The following is a 21147-nucleotide window of genomic DNA, read 5'->3' as shown; positions in this document are numbered from 1 at the left end:
TCAATTCAGTCCCCTCTCTGAATAGTATCACCTTTCCCTCAGCAAACACCTCAGATACACAGTGACACACCAGGTGTCCTTAGACAAATTTTAGCAAAATGGAGCAATTGTGACTTTGTTACTGAAATTGGGAGATCTCAAAATCTGCATTAGGGGGTCCTCATTAATAGAATTATTAAGGCTGGAAAATACCTTTAAGATCACCAAGTCCCTTTGCAATGGCAGCTCCTCTGCCACACTGCTGATGAAAGCAGCACTGGCCTGGCCAATACAGAAGCCCTGCAGGGCAAGACAATCAAACTTCTGCTTTCAGAACAAAAGGACTTGTTAATTCAAGCCACAAAGGTCAAGGCCACCATGCAGAATCCCAGCTCCTGTGTCCTTTCATGGCTGAGCTGAGTGAGGGGTCTGGGGGGGCTGGATGTGGGGAGGACACCCCGTGCTGGTGCCCCACCTGTTGACGTGCTGCTCCCGCCGCGTCGTGTTCATGGCTGAGAGATCCTTCTGGCAGATCTGACAGAAAAACAACCCTGCATCCTCCAGGCTGGCCAGGGCTTCCTCTTTGGATTCCTGCTGAAGAGCCAGAGCCAGAGCACTGTCATGTTCCACAGATGGGAGGTGGTGGGTACCTGGCAAAGAAGGGAGAGATGATCTAAGAGAGAAAGCCAAGACTCCTGAGGAGCCATTGCACTTGTGATTATTAGTGTATTAAACCAGACACACAAACATTAATTGCAATCTTTCCGTTGCATCTTCACACCTGATCTCTCACAAGGAAAGGTACAACCTGCACCCTTCAAATGCTCCAGGACTGCCCCAGCCCAGGAGCAGGAGGTGGCAATTCACTCACAGCACATCACATGTCAGAGCCCATGAAGGATCAGCTTTGGCTGAAGTTTCTGGGGAGAACACAGGATCTTATATATAAATGTGCAATACAGATTTTCATGTCCATTCAAAAGCAACAGGGACTTGATCTATGAAGAACCAACCAGGGTAAAATTGCTGTGAGTTCAATTTATCTGCACAGAACATATCACCTTGCAGAGTGCCTGGAGATTTACCAAAAACGGGGCTGTCTAGGAGTCATCTTTACCTAACAGCTGCCTAACACTGTCCCAGGGGAAGGATGACCAAGTTCAGGAAAGAGATTGAGGGGGTGGAGCGGGGCCAGAGAAGAGCAACGAGGCTGGAGAAGGGACTGGAGTACAAGTGCTGTGGGGAGAGGCTGAGGGAGCTGGGGGTGTTTAGCCTGGAGAAGAGGAGGCTCAGAGGTGACCTCAGCACTGTCTGGAACTGCCTGAAGGGAAATTCTGGCCAGGTGGGGGTTGGTCTCTTCTCCCAGGCACTCAGCAATAGGACAAGGGGGCACGATGGGCTCAAGCTCTGCCAGGGGAAATTGAAGGTGGAAATCAGAAACAAATTCTTTGCAGAGAGAGTGCTCAGGGATTGGAATGGGCTGCCCAGAGAGGGGGTGGATTCCCCATCCCTGGAGGTTTTTCAACTGAGCTTGGCCATGGCACTGAGTGCCATGATCTGGTAAAGGGACTGGAGTTGGACCAAGGGTTGGACTTGATGATCTCAGAGGTCTTTTCCAATCCAATTAATCAATTCTATGATTCAGTGTCTACATGAGGTTAATTCAGCCTTAAAGAAGATCTGGAGAGAAAAGCATGGCTAGTCCTTTAATAACAAGGTTTTCTCAGGGATCTGGAGTGCCTGACTCCCCCTGAGCCATGAGGCCAGCCAGGACAAAGCCCAGGAATGCAGCACTGCTCCTCATGGAACCACCCTCACCAGCCACTCGCTCTGCACACACCAGAGCCAAGAGGAGACACGCACCCTTCTCAGGAGGGTCCTGCTCCTGGCTTCCATCAGGGAATTCCCCACTGGCTGCAGCCTTTGGCAAACTCCCATCTGTGCAGAGTCTCAGCTGCTCAGGTGCCACTCTCTTGAACTGCTGCATTCTCTCCACCACCAGCTCTGCCACACGTGCCTTCGGCCCTGCCAGCAGCGGTGCCTTGGAGGTGGGTGAGCAGCAGGGCCCTGGCTGTGCAGCAGGAAGGAAGGGCAGTGTAGTCTGGGAACAGCCACTCAGAGGATTTGCTAGAGGAGGAGAAAACACCAGTTTCACCAGTCAGTTTTAAACACACACTGAGAGCTGCTGGGAGGTCCTTCCCCAACAGCAGCCTGGGCCAGGCCCAGCTCTGTAACACCCATTCATAGAAAACTGAACAACTAGCTCAGCTATTCCATGATTTCCTACTCAATAACCACAGTAACAGCACCAGGTCTCTGTGCTGCAGTGGAGTTTAGAGACCTCTCTAATCCTTTCAGAAGGAGGAATATTAAGGGAGGCCTTGTTGAAGGTCACCAGTGAGGACAGGGGAAATTGAAGTTGAAGATCAGAAAGAAATTCTTTGCAGAGAGAGTGCTCAGGCATTGGAATGGGCTGCCCAGAGAGGGGGTGGATTCCCCATCCCTGGAGGTATCTGGTAAAGGGACTGAAGTTGGACCAAGGGTTGGACTGGATGATCTTGGAGGTGTTTTCCAACCCAATCCATTCTATGATTCTGTGATTCTATGACAAGGGAAGCAGCACCACAGCCCTGCTGTCCCCTGCATTCCCACTGCACAATGTCCTGTTTCTGTTTAAGGACTCCCAGCACTGGTGACTGCACTCTGACCATCATGTTTGCTAACTGCTGAAGGACTAATCCTCCAGGAATTAGTGCAACACCTCCCAGCTCATTCACATTTTTGCCCTTGACAGCATCCAGTGGCAATATGTTTCACCCCAGAACGATGCACTGAGGGAAAAATCACCTCAGTACACTCTGATCTTGTTCCAAGATGATTTGAGGGTGTTTCCTCAGTTCTGATACCACAAAAAGCAGTGAATGGTGACAGCCCAACATACCAGTTTGTGCCAAGGCTTCACCTCAGAGGGACACCAGTGCCTGCAGCACAGAACACACTCCCAGGCCAAACCCCAGGATGAACCTCAGTAGGGAGGGTCAGGTGGAAACACCAAGTGCAAACCTGCTTCCCTCAGTGCTGCTGTGTGTCCCCTCCAGGTGGACTTCTCAAGAGCTCCACTGAATCAGAGAGTCTTTCTAGTCCTGCCCTGTTTTCTGTTGGAGCTGTTTGGGTTCACTCACCTGTCAGAGGCCTCTGGCTGCCCTCAGTGGTCCCTGTGCTCAGTTGGCTGAGAGGGAGAGGGCTCCTCCTTCCATCCCCCTGAGCAGTCTCACCCCCACAGGCTGCAGCATCACCATCTTCTCTGTGCACCGATGTCTGCTCCTTTGGACCCGAGTCTCGAGGTGGGTTTGCCTCTCTCACTGCTGCCAAGTGCTGGGGGGTTTGGCTCTTACCAGCAGCTTTGCCTCTTCTTAATTTGCCCTGTGCTGTGGTGCTCTTTGACCTGTTCTGAGCCCTCTTTGCTGTTTCAGCATCCCCAGCCTTTTTCTTTGCCCTGCTCAAAATATTTGCCCACAACTCCTTAAAATCACTGTCCTGCTCATCCATTGGTTTGCAGCTCCCAATAACACCGTGGGAGGGCAGGGGAGATACCAGGATCAGCTCAGGTTTCCATCAGCCCTTCCAGCACCTCAGAGATGTCCTTTCTCCAGACTCCAGTGAGGTCACCAGGCAGAGCAGACACTTCTGGCAGTTCATTCTTCCACACTTAATTCACAGCCATTCACAGGAGCATGTTCTGTCTTCCAAAGATCCCTCCTTCTTTCACAAGCTGGTTGTTCACAGGGCTCTAGACATAAGTTAAGCACCTCAGTTTGTGCAGGTCCTTATGATTTGCTACAGAATTTCAGAAAGACACCTACTAAAGCCCTCAAATAAACAAAGCAGGTGCTTTGCAGGATGGTGTGTGCAGATGCAGTGTGGGACAGGGCTGCTGCAGAATGTATGAGAGAGTAAGATTAGAAAAACCAGGTATTGACCCCAAACACTGCCCTACCTTGCACTACAGACATGCCCAAGCCACATTAGGGAGGAAGAGGAAAGCTTTTAAAATTAAAAAGCTTTTATTTTTTCTGATACAGGACAGGCTTTGGGACTGTCCTTCTGTTATACATATTCCTGCTTATGTTTATATAACACGAAACCAGTGAATGCAGCAGAGGAGGGAAAAAAAAACCCTTCCTTCAGCTCTAGCAGTGATTCTGGAGTGTAAAACTCTGCTTTGAGACACTGCAGTTCTAGAGAGGAGAGCCTGACCTCATTTTGAGAAGTAAATAAATGGAGTTTCTGGCTCAGAAGGACAAGTCAGAGAACAATTTTATCAAACATGCTCACCCTTTCTCTCCTTCTGCCTCCAGAGGTGCTCAGTTAGGATTAGCTCTGAATTGTTCCCAGGTACTCAATAAACCACAGCACTGACCATGTTTCACAAACTGCTGTCACATACACAAGGTAAATAGACTAAACAAATGGCATTTTTAAATGAGTTTCTTAACCTTTTCAGCCACAGCAAGAGCAGCAGCACCAGGCAGGGATTACTTGGAACAGCCCTGGGTACAATGTCCAGATGGAAATGCCATCAGCTCCCAGGGAACATCAAAACTGGAGCTCTATTCTTGGACATTTTGATTGTCCTCTTCTTCCCAGTCCTGAGTTGAGGATGGTTCTACCTGTTTTACCAGAGGGTTTATGTTGCTGCCAAACCTACTTCTTTCAAGCCTACCCCAGAGTGTTTCCCTTGGAAAGGCAGAAGCTGTGGTTCAGTTCCTCCAGTACAGCTCTGGGCACAGAAAGACTCAAAAAGCAGGAAAAACACACACAAAATTGTTTTCTCAAATGGCTTGGCTGCAGCCATGAGAGGCTGAGGAATGTTGGTTACACTTTCATGGGTCAGCCTTTCCTATAAGCAAGTACAGATGTTAATAGATTTATTTACTTTAAACTCAGGCTCCCAAACCAGCAGAGGATTTTGCTGTGAATATTGGAGTCATTTCCTGTCAGAAAGAAACCGAAGTTTGATGGAGCCAGTTCATAAATTTACTTTTCCTGGATAGTTTTGGTGTAGTTATCACTGTAAATTGACCATTTTCTTCTAAGGAGGAGACAGTATGTGGAGAAACCCCAAACCTCTCATGCTCCATGGCTTTAAATACCTCACAGACATCTGTACTGATAGAGCCCATCTGCACTGTCAGATTATTTATAGTGAGTTCCTGACATTAAACTTTGAAACAGATCAGCACTTCTGCATTTGCAATCAACCTTCAGTGCCCCAGATCAGACACACAAATGATGCAAAACTAACTAAGAGTTTATCTGTATTACTCCTCCCTTTCCAGACCTGCATTTCCAGGCTCCTGCTCCAATCAGCACCTCAGTATTTCTGCTCTGCTGCTGCTATTGCTGCCCCAACAGCCAGCTTTGAGTCTGGAAGGCTCAAAAAGTAATGGCTTTGAAAATAATTTCTTTCAGAATAGTATTGAATTCATTCTGGGAGATTTTAGGACTCAACCAATCACAAAGCTGGTGAAATAAAATAATCAGTAGCACTTACCTGTTCCCTGAGATGTGAAATCTATAGCCCAGCTGTGGCCTCCAAGTAAACATGGATCAGCAGAGTGGTACCAAGTACAAATGAAAGGATGGAACCTGGAAAATGGAAGGAAAAGATTGGATTTAGTGCATTTGGAACTGACTGCTCTTTTTTCTTGAGTTCCAAGGGGCAGGGGGAGGTGACACCAGTGATGATGCCAGTGCTCTACATCAGGTTTAACTGAAAAAATCCAGGGGAAATTATCCAAAATCCCAGTTCTCTTTGCTTTCTTTGTGTACTTCATTGACTGTCTTCTGATGAGATACAAGGGACAAAAGCTCCACATCCACTCTCACCACGCAGTATTTTATTAAATTATACATGACACATCCCTCAGTGTCTGTGCTCTGAGTGTCCCAGTCCTTCCTCTTTTCCCAGGAGAATCCTTCCTGGTGCCTGACCATCTCCATCAGTATTCCCCGGCCTCACAGATCCAAACAGCTCCTTTGCTTGGTTTTGGTAGCAGAGCAAAGGTTTTACCTGCACAGAGATGTTCAGGGCTCGCTCAGTCTTCTGGCATTCCATATGATTTACCCCCTTTTCCAGCTCCATGCTCTACTTTACACTTCTCCATGCTGAAGTTTGTGACCTGCTGCGTTTCCTGCAGCCCAGAGCCTGCTGGAGCCACCTCTGATCCCAACAGAGCCAAAAAAACCCCAATGGAACCAAGGACATATGACCAGGTGACTCAGAACAGCCCCTCAGATGCTCTTTGGGTTCCCTCTCAGACAATTTACCATTCACAATAATTCTTTCTCTCTTTCCCCTTTTCAAAGGATTTCTGAGCAAACACCACCAAGCCATTGTTTATTTCTTTTCCTGATGAATTCAAAGCACTCCATGGGCCTCCTGGGAGACAGACACCTGGAGAACCCAGGCTGCTGTGCTGGGGAGATGCTATCAGGATAAAAACATAGTAACAGACACCTACAATAACTTCATCATTTCAACCGGTTCAACAGGTACCTCAGGGGAGGCTACAAAAAATGGAGAGGGACTTTCTGCAAGAGCACGTAGTGCCAGGACAAGGGGAATGGCTTCCCACTGCCAAAGGGCAGGGATAGGTGGGATATTGGGAGGAAATCCTTCCCTGTGAGGGTGGGCAGGCCCTGAAACTCATGTTTGGAGGCTGCACCTGGAATAAAAGGTTAGAGTTGGGGGTGTTCAGCCTGGAGAAGAGAAGGCTCAGGGAGACCTCAGAGCCCCTTCCAGGGCCTAAAGGGGCTCCAGGAGACCTGGAGAGGGACTTGGGACAAGGGATGGAGGGACAGAACAAGAGGAATGGCTTCCCACTGCCAGAGGGCAGGGTTGGATGGGATATTGGGAAGGAATCCTTTCCTGGGAGGGTGGGCAGGCCCCGGCACAGGTGCCCAGAGAAGCTGTGGCTGCCCCATCCCTGGGAGTGCCCAAGGCCAGGCTGGACAGGGCTTGGAGCACCCTGGGCTGGTGGGAGGTGTCCCTGCCCATGGCAGGGGGTGGAATGGGTGGGATGGGCTTTAAGGTCCCTTCCAACCCAACCCATTCTGGGATTCTATGATAAAAAAGTATGTACCTATTACATGCCTTGTATTTACTGCCTTGTAATTTCTTAGTTAAATCACAGAACCCTTAAAAAAACCTCCCAAACAACAGGTAAAACATCTGCTCCCACCTTCCAGAGCAGCTTCGCTTTGAACACTCCAAAGAGCATTTCCACCAGCAGTCCAACCACTTGACACAAACCCACGACATCTGGGCCTGCTCACTTGCTGCTTTAAACTGTCTGGCCCAGAAACAATTCTGCTATTTCAGCCTCCAAGAATGTGTCACCATCGTGGCTACAACGTGTACATCAGTGCTAGACAGACCTCAGCAGAAACCTCCTTCCCTCCCAAGCCCCCTGGTGAGTGCCTCAACCCCTCTCCTCAGTTCCTCATCTTTAAAGAAAAATAGACTTTATAGTTCCAAAAAAGGAACGTACTTTGGGAGCAATTTCTTGTATTTCACAAGAAATATTAAGGGAAATTGGATTATTATCACTAGAGAGGCGAAAAGTAACCTGAGTTATTGTCTGGGCTCCCCAGCACAGGAAGGACATGGACCTGTTGGAGCAAGTCCAGAGGAGGCCACCAAGGTGATCAGAGGATGGAGCAGCTTTGCTGGGAGGGAAGGCTGAGAGTTGGGATTGCTCAGCCTGGAGAAGAGAAAGCTTTGGGGTCACCTAATTTTGGCTTTCCAGGACCTGAAGGGGCTGACAAGACACATGAGGAGAGACTATTACAAGAGTGCCAGGATCAGGGGGAATGGCTTCCCACTGCCAGAGGGCAGGGTTGGGTGGGATATAGGGAAGGAATCCTTCCCTGTGAGGGTGGGCAGGCCCTGGCACAGGTGCCCAGAGAAGCTGTGGCTGCCCCATCCCTGGGAGTGTCCAAGGCCAGGCTGGACAGGGCTTGGAGCACCCTGGGCTGGTGGGAGGTGTCCCTGCCCATGGCAGGGATGGAACAGGATGGGCTTTAAGGTCCTTCCATGATTTCCACACATACCATTTCCTTGTGGTGAGAGTACAAATCCCCCTGTCCTGCAGACAGACCCTTTCCCAGCCCCACCAGAGAACCAGCCCAGCTGCTGCATTCCCAGCTGGGCTCTGGGTGTGCCGCCCCTGCATGGAATTCCTGCAGGCAGGAAGGTTCCCTGCTCCTCAGGAGCACCTTCTGCAGCTTCCACACCAGCAAGATCAACATATGAGCGGTCCTAACAACCTGAAAGGGTGGCCAGAACTGAATGGAGAGTCAAGGAATGGGATCAAAGTGACGCCAATCACCTCAGCCTCCAGAAATTACCTAATTGTACAAGCCCAGGCTGCTAATTATGGAGTGCTGACAGCAGCAGGATGATGGGATGCATCATGGTGGGTTGGCACTTGAAGTTGTATCATCCCTTCTCCTTTTGTGGGAGCCTGAAATCTGAAGGCTGGTCGGAAAACTTCCAGTCAGGCCAGACGAAATACAGACCATGGAGAGAATTCCTGCAGTGTTTGCTCTGGCAACCACACCAGCAGGAGGCCCCCAGGGATTCTGCCAGACCTAATCCTGTAACAAAAGCCTTCCTACAGGATCCTGATGGAGAAGAACTGACATGTTAACAGTGTAACTTCTGAAAAAGCACATTATCCTCCATCCTTTTAGGGCCTCCTCACTAGAGCCAGTTTTCTCCAGGTTCCTGCATTAACCAACACCTTTATCATAGAATCACAGAATCACAGAATGGATTGGGTTGGAAAAGACCTCCAAGATCATTAAGTCCAACCCTTGGTCCAACTCTAGTCCCTTTACCAGATCATGGCACTCAGTGCCACGGCCAAGCTCAGTTGACAAACCTCCAGGGATGGGGAATCCACCCCCTCTCTGGGCAGCCCATTCCAATCCCTGAGCACTCTCTCTGCAAAGAATTTCTTCCTGATCTCCAACTTCAATTTCCCCTGGCAGAGCTTGAGCCCATCGTGCCCCCTTGTCCTATTGCTGAGTGCCTGGGAGAAGAGACCAACCCCCACCTGGCCAGAACTTCCCTTCAGGCAGTTCCAGACAGTGCTGAGGTCACCTCTGAGCCTCCTCTTCTCCAGGCTGAACACCCCCAGCTCCCTCAGCCTCTCCCCACAGCACTTGTGCTCCAGTCCCTTCTCCAGCCTCGTTGCTCTTCTCTGGCCCCGCTCCAGCCCCTCAATCTCTTTCCTCAACTGAGGGGCCCAGAACTGAACACAACACTCAAGGTGTGGCCTCCCCAAGGCAGAGTCCAGGGGAAGGGTCACTGCCCTGGGCCTGCTGGCCACGCTAGTTTGGATCCAGGCCAGGATCCCATTGGCCTTCTTGGCTACCTGGGCACACTGGTGGCTCCTGTTGAGCTTCCTGTCCCTCAGTCCCCCCAGGTCCCTCTGCCTGGCTGCTCTCCAGCCACTCTGTGCCCAGCCTGGAGCGCTGCAGGGGGTTGGGGTGGCCAAAGGGCAGGACCTGCACTTGGCCTTGTTGAACTCCATCCCATTGCAATCAGCCCATCTCTCCAGTCCCTCCAGATCCCTCTGCAGAGCCCTCCTGCCTTCCAGCAGGTCGACACTCCCTCCCAACTTGGTGTCATCAGCAAATTTGCTGATGATGGACTCAATCCCCTCATCTAAATCATCAATGAAGGTGTTAAACAGGACGGGGCCCAGCACTGACCCCTGGGTGACACCACTGAACACAGCCCTGTTCCCCAGCACTCTCTGGGCCTGGCCCTCCAGCCAGCTCCAAACCCACGACTTTATAAACACATGACACTGCACTGTGCAGTGCAGGGGCTCTGAGGCTGTGGAAGTGCAAATAAATTAACACTGAGCACAGCAGAGCTTGTTCTGTGAGGAGAGAACAGGAATCCTGAGTCAGGCACTCCCCTCTTGTCCAGCTCTCTGCCAGCTTTGCTGTGCCAGAACAGGGGAACAAAACCAGGTGTGGAAAACAGGGAATGACAAATCAACTCAAGTCTCTTTAACAAGGAAGTGATAGGTGGGAAAATCATAATCAGATTCCAAGGAACAATCCTAGCACTGACCAGGATGGATGTCCCCCTGGCACCACCCACTCCCATACCTGTTATCCCAGCAGTGCCACACTCACATTCCCATTCAAAGCTCCACCTCCCCCTTCCAGCACCTTGCACAGAGCATTTCACAGCCACTAAAAAATCCACCCCATTGCAGACATTGATTTTAAATCACTACTCACACAGCAAAATGTCCCTCTGCCAGCACGACCCTGAAATAGGAAATTCACTTTATACTATTCTGGAAGGACGAAGGGGAAGTTCATTTAAAAATATAAAATCTAACGGTCACTCAGGTATTTTTGGTTCTATGCAAACACTGCAGCACACAAAGCACAGGCAGAGGCAGCTGGTGAGGCAAAAATTAAACTCATTCGACTGAAAACAACAACAGATTATTAATTTAAATGGAAAAGTACAATTGAGATTAAGGACCCAATAGAAGTATTTAAGTAGAGGCCCCAAAAATAAAAAAAGAGAATACTTACTAAAAACTAACTTGGTTTTTAGAGGAAGAAAATTAACCAGAGTAATAATAAAAACAAAGATGTGAAATAACATGATGGTGATGGAATTGGATTGTACTGAGTAATACAATGAAAATAAACACCAAATATAAACAATGAAGTGTGTTAAAACCAGGAGGTAAAACTGCCTGGTCAGAAAAGTTACAGACTTTCAAAAGAGATTTTTCTGGTGTCCATCAAAACCCAAAAGAAAAACCTATCAAGGTCACTAAATCAAACTGGGGAACTGTCAATCTTGTGAATATTCCTATAATATCCATTCCCTGGTGTTGCTGCAAACAGACTTTTCCAGGAGCAATCCTAAGGACACCCAAGAGCAGCTGCTGAAGGTGTTCCTGTCCTGAGAACTGGATCATTTGCAAGCAGAAGTCACTGGGATTTTTCAAAAAGGACAATTAGGGGAGTAAACACCCATCTTGCACACAGAGCTTAATGCCAGGCTGTTAAAGAAATGGCTTAGGTGGGAACTGGTGAAAAAAGATGGGTAATAAAATTAAGAGCAGTCAACACAGTTTATGAAAAGCCAGAGCTCCCACACTCAGCTAATCCCTCCTTAAGGAGAGCTCTCTGTGTGATCAGGGGCTAATTCTTCTGTAAACCACTAAAAAGAAGCAACCAGGGACAAAATGCTTAATTAAAATCCTACAAAATCAATACAAGACCCTTAAAATTATTAAAATGTACCAAGATTCTGTTGGCTTTTTAGACCAAGAATGGAGCACTCCATGACAGGGGTGTTTGGGGCAGGAAAATGAACTCAATGTTTAATGAAAAAGTGAATATAAAGAGAAGTAAGAACACTCCAACACTGAACATGTGAGACATCCCTTTCCAAGGGATGTTATTCTCAAGGGCTCATTCACTTAAAACAATGCAAGTTCCACTGTTTTTTCTCCAAGAGTGTGTCTTCTGATTTGTGATTATGTCAAAGGTTATTGTCACAAAAGCCAAATAAAGTGAAATTTAACACCTCCTCTCTAAAATAGAAAAATGCTCACTTTGAAAACATGACCAAACTCATCACAGATTTCTCGGGGTGATCTGATAAAGTATCTTTTAGAGTAATGTGTCATTAATGGGTAACAATAACTTGCTCTCTGCTCATCTAAAGTTTCAGTTGAGTTTCAGCCCCTCACAACAATGTCTCAAACATCCCACTTAAATTCCTATTTTCTAGTGTTTGACAAGTTTCTATGGAAAAGGTGTGTAATTAACATTGACCAGCGGGAAAAGCAAAGGCTCAAAAGAACTCAAGGCCCATTTCCTTCCAGATGTAAAGCTTGTGGTAACAATTCTTCCACTCTCTGTTTTCACCTGTCTCTGACACTGCTACTCAGAAAAGTGTTTTAATCCACACATCAAAACGTAAAGGGAGAGGAGGGACCAGGAGGGAGATGAAGCAGAGGATTTTAAGTAGTTACAAAAGCTTAAAAAGGGTCTTACTTATACTCAAAACAGGGACTGTGCTCAGTCTGAGACGTTTGAGTTCACTCAGAGACATCAGACTGAGCATCAATCAGTGTCACTGGTTTGGGCTTTACTGGGGTCAAACGTGTCAATAAATGGTTTTGCCCAGCTGTATTTTCAGCTTAATTTAAAACCAGAAGGGTGAAAAGGGACACCTGTGTGTCTGCAGGATCAGGGAAAGGGGCTGTCAGTAAAGCAGCTGAAAGTGTCTTCCTCCAAGGCAGGCCCACCCCACAGAACCACGGAATGGTTTGGGTTGGGAGGGACCTTAAAGCCCATCCCATTCCACCCCCTGCCATGGGCAGGGACACCTCCCACCAGCCCAGGGTGCTCCAAGCGCTGTCCAACCTGGCCTTGGACACTCCCAGGGACGGGGCAGCCACAGCTTCTCTGGGCACCTGTGCCAGGGCCTGCCCACCCTCACAGCCAGGAATTCCTTCCCAATATCCCATCTATCCCTGCCCTCTGGCAGTGGGAAGCCATTCCCTGTGTCCTGTCCCTCCATCCCTTGTCCAGGCCCCTCTCCAGCTCTCTGGATATGCTGTTCCTCATGCCCCGAGCCTGGACACAAACTATGACATTCCACGTGGCTTCAGGACCGCCCTCGCTGGTACCGCAGCTCCAAAGGCGTTTGCTCTGGGGCCGGTCATGCCAAACAACGGTGACAGCGAATCCTGCTGGGGCCCTGCACCCTCTGGGACCCTCTGACAGCCTCTGACAGGCCATGGCACCCTCTGACAGCCTCTGGGACCCTCTGACAGCCTCTGACAGGCCATGGCACCCTCTGACAGCCTCTGGGACCCTCTGACAGCCTCTGACAGGCCATGGCACCCTCTGACAGCCTCTGGGACCCTCTCACAGCCTCTGACAGGCCATGGCACCCTCTGACAGCCTCTGGGACCCTCTGACAGGCCATGGCACCCTCTGACAGCCTCTGGGACCCTCTGACAGCCTCTGACAGGCCATGGCACCCTCTGACAGCCTCTGGGACCCTCTCACAGCCTCTGACAGGCCATGGCACCCTCTGACAGCCTCTGGGACCCTCTGACAGGTCCCCTGTGCTGACAAGCTCTGCCCCAGCCCAGAGTATCTGCTCTCGATAAAGGCACTTTAACCCCCAGGGCGGGGCTGTGCGGCCGTGCCTCTTGCCGGCAAATACTATTTAATTAACAGCTAAATAAACTACAAACAAACTCAGAGGCTTAAAAGTTTCCAGAAGAAGCCTCAGGGCCACAAGCAATGAGCAGCCCACAACAGGCAGCAGCAGCAGGGCCGGGGCTCTGCTCCAGCCCTCACCCTGCAGGCCTCGATGGCGGCTGCGCTCCCCTCATCGCCCCGCCGAGCCCTCACGGGGATGACGTCATGGGGATAACGTCATGGCATTGCGTCACAGCGATACGTCACACCGAGGCGAGGCCCGCCCCGCCCCCCGCCCCCGCCGCCAGGTGGCGCCGCCCGCCGCGCTGCACGCGCCGGCGTAATGACGTCAAGCCGCCGGCCCGCCTGCCCGCCTCTGTGAGCGCTCCCCGCCCGGCTTGGCCCTGCCCGGTCCGGCCCTGCCCGGTCCGCTCCGCCGCCCACCGACCTGTCGGCCTGTCCCGGCGCCGCCGGCCCTGCCCTGCCCGCGCCCCAACGTCGCGGCGGGGAGCTCCGGTGCGCGGCTGGAGCGCATGCGCGGGGGCGCCAACCGTGCCGCTCGGCCCGCCGCTGGGCAGCGCGCATGCGCAGGGCCGGTTGGCGGGACGCTGCAGCGCCTCACCCGCCGCTGCGCGTGCGCACGGGCTGCGCGCCGCCGGTTGCCATGGAGACTGCGCGGCCTGCCCGCGCCCCTCACGGGCCCGGCCCAACCCAGGCCATTCCACCCCACCCCGGCCCGGCCCAACCCAGGCCATCCCACCCCACCCCGGCCCAGCCCAGCCCGGCCCAGCCCGGCCCGGCCCAGCCTGGCCCAACCCAGGCCATCCCACCCCACCCCGGCCCAGCCCAGCCCGGCCCAGCCCCACCTCATCGCTCCCCACCCCATCCCATCCCGTCCTCCGCAAGATCGTCCCGGGGCGGGCCCGCCGGCGGCCACTGGGGGCAGTCAAGCGGCGGCGGCCCGGCCGCCTCACGGCCCCAGCGAGCCCGGCCCCGGCCCGAACAAACCCTGTCCGGTAAAACCGGGGCCGGCTGGTCGTGGGCTCGGCTCCATTGCCCCTGAGAGGAATGGCCAGTCTGGATACCGCCCCTCCGAGCGGGGAAAGCACACGGCGTAATGTGAATTGTTCGTGGTTTTAAACAACTCTAATATATCGAAACAGATACATGTATCTCATAATGTAAATAGGGAGGGAAATACACACTGGCTGCTGGAGAGCTCCCAGTGAAACCTCAGGCACTGCTGTGCAGCTGCAGCGTGTTGGAACTTTAATGTTCTGGGGTTATTGTGACTATTGTGCTGCTCATATGGAAATTCATGGAAATACCAAAAATTCAAGGTGAGAAGTTACACAGCTCAGGCTTGACACCAAGTTGGGAGGGGGTGTCAACCTGCTGTAAGGCAGGAGGGCTCTGCAGAGGGATCTGGAGGGACTGGAGAGATGGGCTGATTGCAATGGGATGAAGTTCAACAAGGCCAAGTGCAGGTCCTGCCCTTTGGCCACCCCAACCCCCTGCAGCGCTCCAGGATGGGCACAGAGTGGCTGGAGAGCAGCCAGGCAGAGGGACCTGGGGGGACTGAGGGACAGGAAGCTCAACAGGAGCCACCAGTGTGCCCAGGTGGCCAAGAAGGCCAAGGGGATCCTGGCCTGGATCCAAACTAGCGTGGCCAGCAGGCCCAGGGCAGTGACCCTTCCCCTGGACTCTGCCTTGGGGAGGCCACACCTTGAGTGTTGTGTTCAGTTCTGGGCCCCTCAGTTCAGGAAAGAGACTGAGGGGCTGGAGCGGGGCCAGAGAAGAGCAACGAGGCTGGAGAAGGGACTGGAGCACAAGTGCTGTGGGGAGAGGCTGAGGGAGCTGGGGGTGTTTAGCCTGGAGAAGAGGAGGCTCAGAGGTGACCTCAGCACTGTCTGGAACTGCCTGAAGGGAAGTTCTGGCCAGGTGGGGGTTGGTCTCTTCTCCCAGGCACTCAGCAATAGGACAAGGGGGCACGATGGGCTCAAGCTCTGCCAGGGGAAATTGAAGTTGGAGATGAGAAAAAACTTCTTTGCAGAGAGAGTGTTCAGGCATTGGAATGGGCTGCCCAGAGAGGGGGTGGATTCCCCATCCCTGGAGGTTTTTCAGCTGAGCTTGGCCGTGGCACTGAGTGCCATGATCTGGTAAAGGGTCTGGAGTTGGACCAAGGATTGGACTTGGTGATCTCAGAGGTCTTTTCCAACCCAATCAATTCTATCATTCTGTGATTCTATGATTTTCCAGGTACCTTCAACTCCAGCTCGGAGGCCTCATACTTAGTGTACCCTTGGAGTCAGAATCAACAATCCTTCCCTCCAGATCCTTTGTTAGCTGTGGCCCAAGGAGTGCAGGTATGAAAGCAGCTGAGATGCAGTGGGGGTTGGAGTGTTCATAGACTGGAGATGCCTTTTGAATGTGTGATTTGTGTTGAAACCTGAATTTCTTTCTCAGTGCTTGGTCTGGCTGTGGCAAGAACTGAGATCACTCCTCAGCAAAACTTCTCAGCAGGCCAAGAGGCAGAGGGAAGAGGTTTAGTGGCACATGGAACATGCTGGAGCTTCAAAAACATCAACAGGCACTGCACTAACAACTACAAACCAGTCCTAATGCTGAGCAATAGAATGGCTCCTTTACACATGACGTTTCCCCATCATTATCTCTCTATCTGTAATTTGACATTATCAAAAGAAACAGACACTGTTTCTTTTTGAAACATTGTGTGTGTATTCCAAAGTTGTAGTTATTTTTTTCATATAGTTCCCAAGCCCCTGAGGCATTGTGAGTTTTCACTTCCAGCAAAGAAATTTAATTTTTAACCCATTCAAACAATTTTACTGGAAAGCCTTGAATTTTAAGCAAAAAATGTTTTTTTTGGCAGGACTGAAGGGTGTATTTTCTGCAGTGAATCCCACCAGATTTACTCCTGTCAGTACAAGAACCACAACTGATGTGAAGAAATCCTTTGGTTTGTGTCTTTCAACACTTCTGCTGGTTTATTCAAGTTCTTTCTCGAGTTGCTGCACTGATGGGAATTAGGAGCCCTCTAAAGAAAATCCTGCAGGAACTTGCAAGTTCCCATTGCACAAACAGACTGAAAATGCTCTGGTTATGTATTGAGACACAACTAAGCCAAGGCACAGGGACATCTTGTTGCACAAGGCCCTAAACTGACCTCAAAAGCACTCAAAGGCCAAAGGAATTGTGGCATTCCCAAAGAAGATGGATCCAAAAGCACCACGTGATGGTCCATGCTGGCTACCAAACAGGCATTTCTTTCACAGGGCACTTCAAGGCCTCTGACCATTCCGAAAGGCAACAAGGATCTGCTTTTCCATTTGTTCCCAACATCAGCTTGAGGACACAGCCACAGTAACAGCCACAGTAACAGGCACAGAGAAGAAAAGCAGCTCCCCAAAGTCATGCAGCTGATCAGACCATCTCACCCTCCACACAGACTCCCACGAGCAGTTTTTCCATAATTCACTGTCCCTCCCCACCAGGGAACTGTTCTGTGTCAGAGATGGCTCAGGGCCCTGGTGCTTTAGAGTCCAGGATGACAATTTTGGCTTAATTTCAAGCCTGCTCACCCCTGAGTTACAGCTGTGTGGGTGCAGGCAGGTCCCTGAGGTAGCAACACTTGGGAACCACACTGTGAGAGGAGGATATTCCCTGTCACACTGTGGGTTTGGGCTGTCTCTGCACAACCAACAGTTATGGCACTTGTGGACAATGTTGCCAACATTAAAATGTTTTTAAAATAACTCCTTGAAATCACCATGCAACGGGATGTATAGGAAATATTATCTACAGATCTATGAGTACACTAATTATGTGTTCTGTGCAATGTACATATTTATGCCCAGTGTGCTGCAGTCAGCCCTGCTCAGCATTTGTGTTTCACTTCCTCTCAGTCTCATCTCTGTTAGGACTTGTACCACTGCTGGCTCTTTGGCAGCTCCAGCTTTTCCTCACAAATTGATCAATCCAGGTCAGCAGTGACCAGAGAAGCAGCCACAGAGACCAATTCCAGTGAGGAAAGTTTGGGTTTGCATTAATTTATTGTGTTAATTTCCTTCTCATGGACTTTGGCCACGCTGGATGACAGAGCTCAGCACAATGCTCAGAATAACAGCTTGGAAGAGCCATACAAGCAAGAAGGCAGCATTTTCCTCAAAGGTAGTTTGGTTTGCTTTCCTGTAAAGTAGGACTTCTGGTATGGTCCAGGCCACTAAAACCATCTCCTCTTATAAGCATGTTTCCCTTCAGTCAGTCACATGGCACAAGTTTGAGTGGAATAAACCAAAATTCATCTTGTTCTCCTGGGCAGTGAAGTGAATTCTCATTTCTAAGAAGAATCACCATCATTCAGTAAAGGGCACTGGACATTAAAGAATCTCTAAACACATTAAAAATACAATTCCCAGCTGAAAAGCCTAATCCCTATGCTTTGATTTCTTGCAGCATGCTGCAAGACAGCCTTGAATGTTTGTTTTTTAAACTACCTGCTAAACACTGAGACAGAACAGGTCAGTGATCAGGATGTAACACTGAAACAAAACTCCAGTTGGATCTCCCTCCCCCTCCTGACACAGCTCCAACTTGATTTTCTAAGGATTTAATGTGGGACAGCTCTGTGAAGGATTGACTTACTGATTTACTTCTGGACTGGGTTTGAACCCCAGTTATCCCTCCTTTACTTGGGCTGCAAAAGGAGAAGCAGCTTTGCCTGGCTCCTCAGAGTGTGTTTTCCCTGATCCCACATCCCCTGCAGTCACATCAGGACATTTGGAATAACGTTGGATGGATGTTTAATGGACAGCTCATCACAACATCTTTTGCCATGTACATCTAAAGAGAGGAGGAAACTGCTTCTTTCCCTTATTTTTAATCCTTCCTGCTGCTGTGAATAGATTAACAGTGAGACCATCAGGGCTTCTTACAAATTTGCTTACAGGCTTTGGTCCTTGTGCTCCTGCCAGCTCTTCCATTTAGGCCAGGACTTAGAGCAGACTTCACCCCCTCCCACCTGTTCATGTGCCAGACCCATTCCAGGAGGAGTGCAGTGGGAAGGGCCTTGGGGTTTGAGATTGAATTCTTGCTAAAAAGAGATCAAGCATCAAGGAACACCTTTCTGTGCTGGGAGAACAGGAAAATGGGTGTCCAGGCAGAGAATCTCCCCTCCTGGGCTGGGCTCTGTTGAACCACAGCACTGGCCACAAAGTGCCCCAGAGAAGATGGAGGTGAAGGGTAAAAGGGGGAGGTGAAGGAGGAACAGAAGATGGTTCTGAGAGCAGGAGAAGAATAAATGACTTTTTTCCTGGAAGAAAAGCTTCCTGCTAATGAAAGAAAAGGCAAACCTGTTTAACCCACTCCAGAAGCATCAGGAGGTGAGCAGTTCTGGGCAGATAGCAGGACAGAGTTTAGTTTGCATCCTCTTCTTCCCATAAGGGAGACAACCAGCTGGAAAGGACTTTGTACAGGATAATTCCAGTAGGCAGCCAAAATTCCAGGGATTCTCAGAAATCCCAGGAATTTTTGTACCCAGGGATAAGGTTGAGGCAGACCCTTGGTAAGAATTTTCAAATGAAAGGCATTGAGACTCTCAAAGGTGCTCTAAGTTTGTGTTTACTGCCTCAGCCAAACCCAACAGGTACTTGTCCTCATGCCTCTGTTTCACTTTGTGCTGGGATCCTGCAGTCCTGGGCTGTGTCCCTAATGCAGATTCACTGTGTCTCTTAAGGAAATTTATTTCAACTCCATGCAGCCCTTATTTGTACAGTAAAAATAATTCTGACTCACTTCACAGGGAGAGCAGGAGGATTAATTAACAATTGTGAGGCACTACAGAAGTGCTAAACATTATTAATGGCTCCCAAGTTTTCTTCTTTTGGAAAGAGTGGCCATGTCTTCCCATAATGTTTTTAACAGTTGCTGCTCAAGGAGCTTAGATTGCAGATTCCTGGCCTGTGGTTTGTCCATAAATCACAGACCTGGAGCCTGCCCAAGACACTCTCAAAGGTCTCAGCAGGAAATCTGGACGAGAGAAAACTCTGTTTTCAGTCTGGCCCCGTGAGCCACTTTATGGCCAGTCCAGTTCCAAGGTCCCCAGCCAGACGTGAGAGGGATTCTGTCCAAGTTTACAAGCACGAGGTCTCTGGAATGTCCTTTCAAACTGGTTTCACTGCCTATAAATATTTTCCATCTTCTGCCCTGGAGGATCTAGGTTTGACTCCACAGCTGGTAAGCCTGGGCAGAGCAGGAGAGGAGGCCACACTTTATCTCCAGGTTTGTCAGCACATGAAGTTTAACTTGTAGAAAAATGAGCAAAAAAAACCCAAAAACCAGCCACAAGAAAAGGAGCCAGGCAGCAGTTAATAAGGTCCCAGTGCAAATCAAACCTGATAGATGTGTTTTCTACACCAAGCAGGGTTCAGCATTGCTCACAGTCAGGAAAGCAAACAAGCTCCATGAGATCCCTCCAGGCTGGAGATCTCCAATTCCCTTCCTGGTAGAACAAATGCAGAAGGACACAACTCGAGCCTGTCCTGGGCACTCCCAGCACCATCCCACATGCTGCATTCTCTCAGTATGCTACAAATATTGGGGCACTGTGGCTGCAGGAGGAGCACAGGGCAGGTGGAAACTGCTTGGTGATAGAACACGTCTGAAGATGAGTAGTGAAATATCCAAGTGGAGACAATGGGAGCTGGAAGAGCAGAGGAAATAGAAGAGCACAGGAACTGGAAGAGCACAACTGCAGTTGCACCACCACAAACTGCTGCAATTCTGATGCAAGATCCACACAGCCTGTTTTGAGATTGTGCAGAAGGTGAAAATCCAGGTTCTAGTGAGCTTTCCTGCACCTCCCTTTTGCCATCATGTTTGCAACAACTCATCCTTTTCACTGCTTTTTTTTACCAAAGAGCCTCTGTTGTGCTTTCAGACAGAGTCATCACCTACAGACCAGCTTTCGAGTGACTCAGCTGTGTTCCTGTCAGCATTCAATACATCCCCTTTGCCAGTAGGCTCTGCTCTGTTAGCCAGGCATGTCACCCTCACACACCAGCCCTCTGTGCAGGTCTTTGCAGAAGGAAAGGGAGAGCTGAGTCTGAGGTGAGGACCCAGAGCTATGCACAGTGAGGAAGCTTAGCTAAAACAGTGAGACAAAGTGTGTTAGATTTGGATCAAAGCACCCTCCTGATCCTGCTGCTGCTGCTGCTCCCTCCTGCATCCCAGGACCATCACCACCCCTCTGATGGGCACAGGGGCACAGGGTAGGTGTGCACTTCAGTAACGAGATCTTATTTTTTTAATCACAAATATCTCATGGCAAAAAATTAGAGGGCTGCTGGGATCCCTGGAGGATTCCCAGGATAGGCAGGTTAAAGATGTGGCAGTTTATGGCCCTCTCTCACCAAGCATGCTCTGCTTCTCACTGCAGCTCCAGCATCCAGCTTCAGCTCAGGCATTGCAGCAACAGCTGCTATTTTTGGGCACTTTATCAGGTGAGCAGCTTGCAGGACACCACACTCACCTGCTGTGTTGCTTGAAATAGGAATCACCAAAGGTTTAAATTCCTTTGGTCTGTGTTAGAATCACAGAATTGTTTGGTTTGGAAAAGCCCTCTAAAATCCTCGAGTCCAACTGTTCCCTCAGCACTGCCAAGGCCACCACTAAACCATGTCCCCAAGTGCCACATCCACATGTCTTTTGAATCCCTTGAGGAATGGTGACTCCACCACTGCCCTGGGCAGCTGTGCCAGTGCCTGACCACCCTTTTCTTGAAGAAATTTTCTCAATATCCAAACTAAACGTCCCCTGGCACAACTTGAGGCCCTTTCTTCTTGTCCTGTCCCTGTTCCCTGGAGCAGAGCCTGA

General features: G+C 50.0%; 1 protein-coding gene across 3 annotated transcripts in view; it reads right to left on the bottom strand.

The window, feature by feature from the left end:
• SLX4 (SLX4 structure-specific endonuclease subunit) overlaps positions 1-13855 on the bottom strand; it is a 34671-nt gene extending 20816 nt beyond the window's left edge. For all 3 annotated transcript variants that reach the window (XM_071571313.1, XM_071571314.1, XM_071571315.1), the window contains exons 1-5: positions 13703-13855; positions 5534-5628; positions 3162-3769; positions 1843-2106; positions 455-629 (exon numbers count right to left, since the gene is read on the bottom strand). In XM_071571313.1, the coding sequence (XP_071427414.1) occupies positions 455-629; positions 1843-2106; positions 3162-3528 (806 nt within the window). In that variant the 5' untranslated portion in view covers positions 3529-3769; positions 5534-5628; positions 13703-13855. The remainder of the gene's footprint in view (positions 1-454; positions 630-1842; positions 2107-3161; positions 3770-5533; positions 5629-13702) is intronic.
• Positions 13856-21147: the final 7292 nt, after the last annotated feature.

The sequence above is a fragment of the Pithys albifrons genome, chromosome 16, assembly GCF_047495875.1.
Source record: "Pithys albifrons albifrons isolate INPA30051 chromosome 16, PitAlb_v1, whole genome shotgun sequence".
NCBI classification, from domain to species: domain Eukaryota; kingdom Metazoa; phylum Chordata; class Aves; order Passeriformes; family Thamnophilidae; genus Pithys; species Pithys albifrons.
This window is presented reverse-complemented; position numbering and strand designations above follow the sequence as displayed.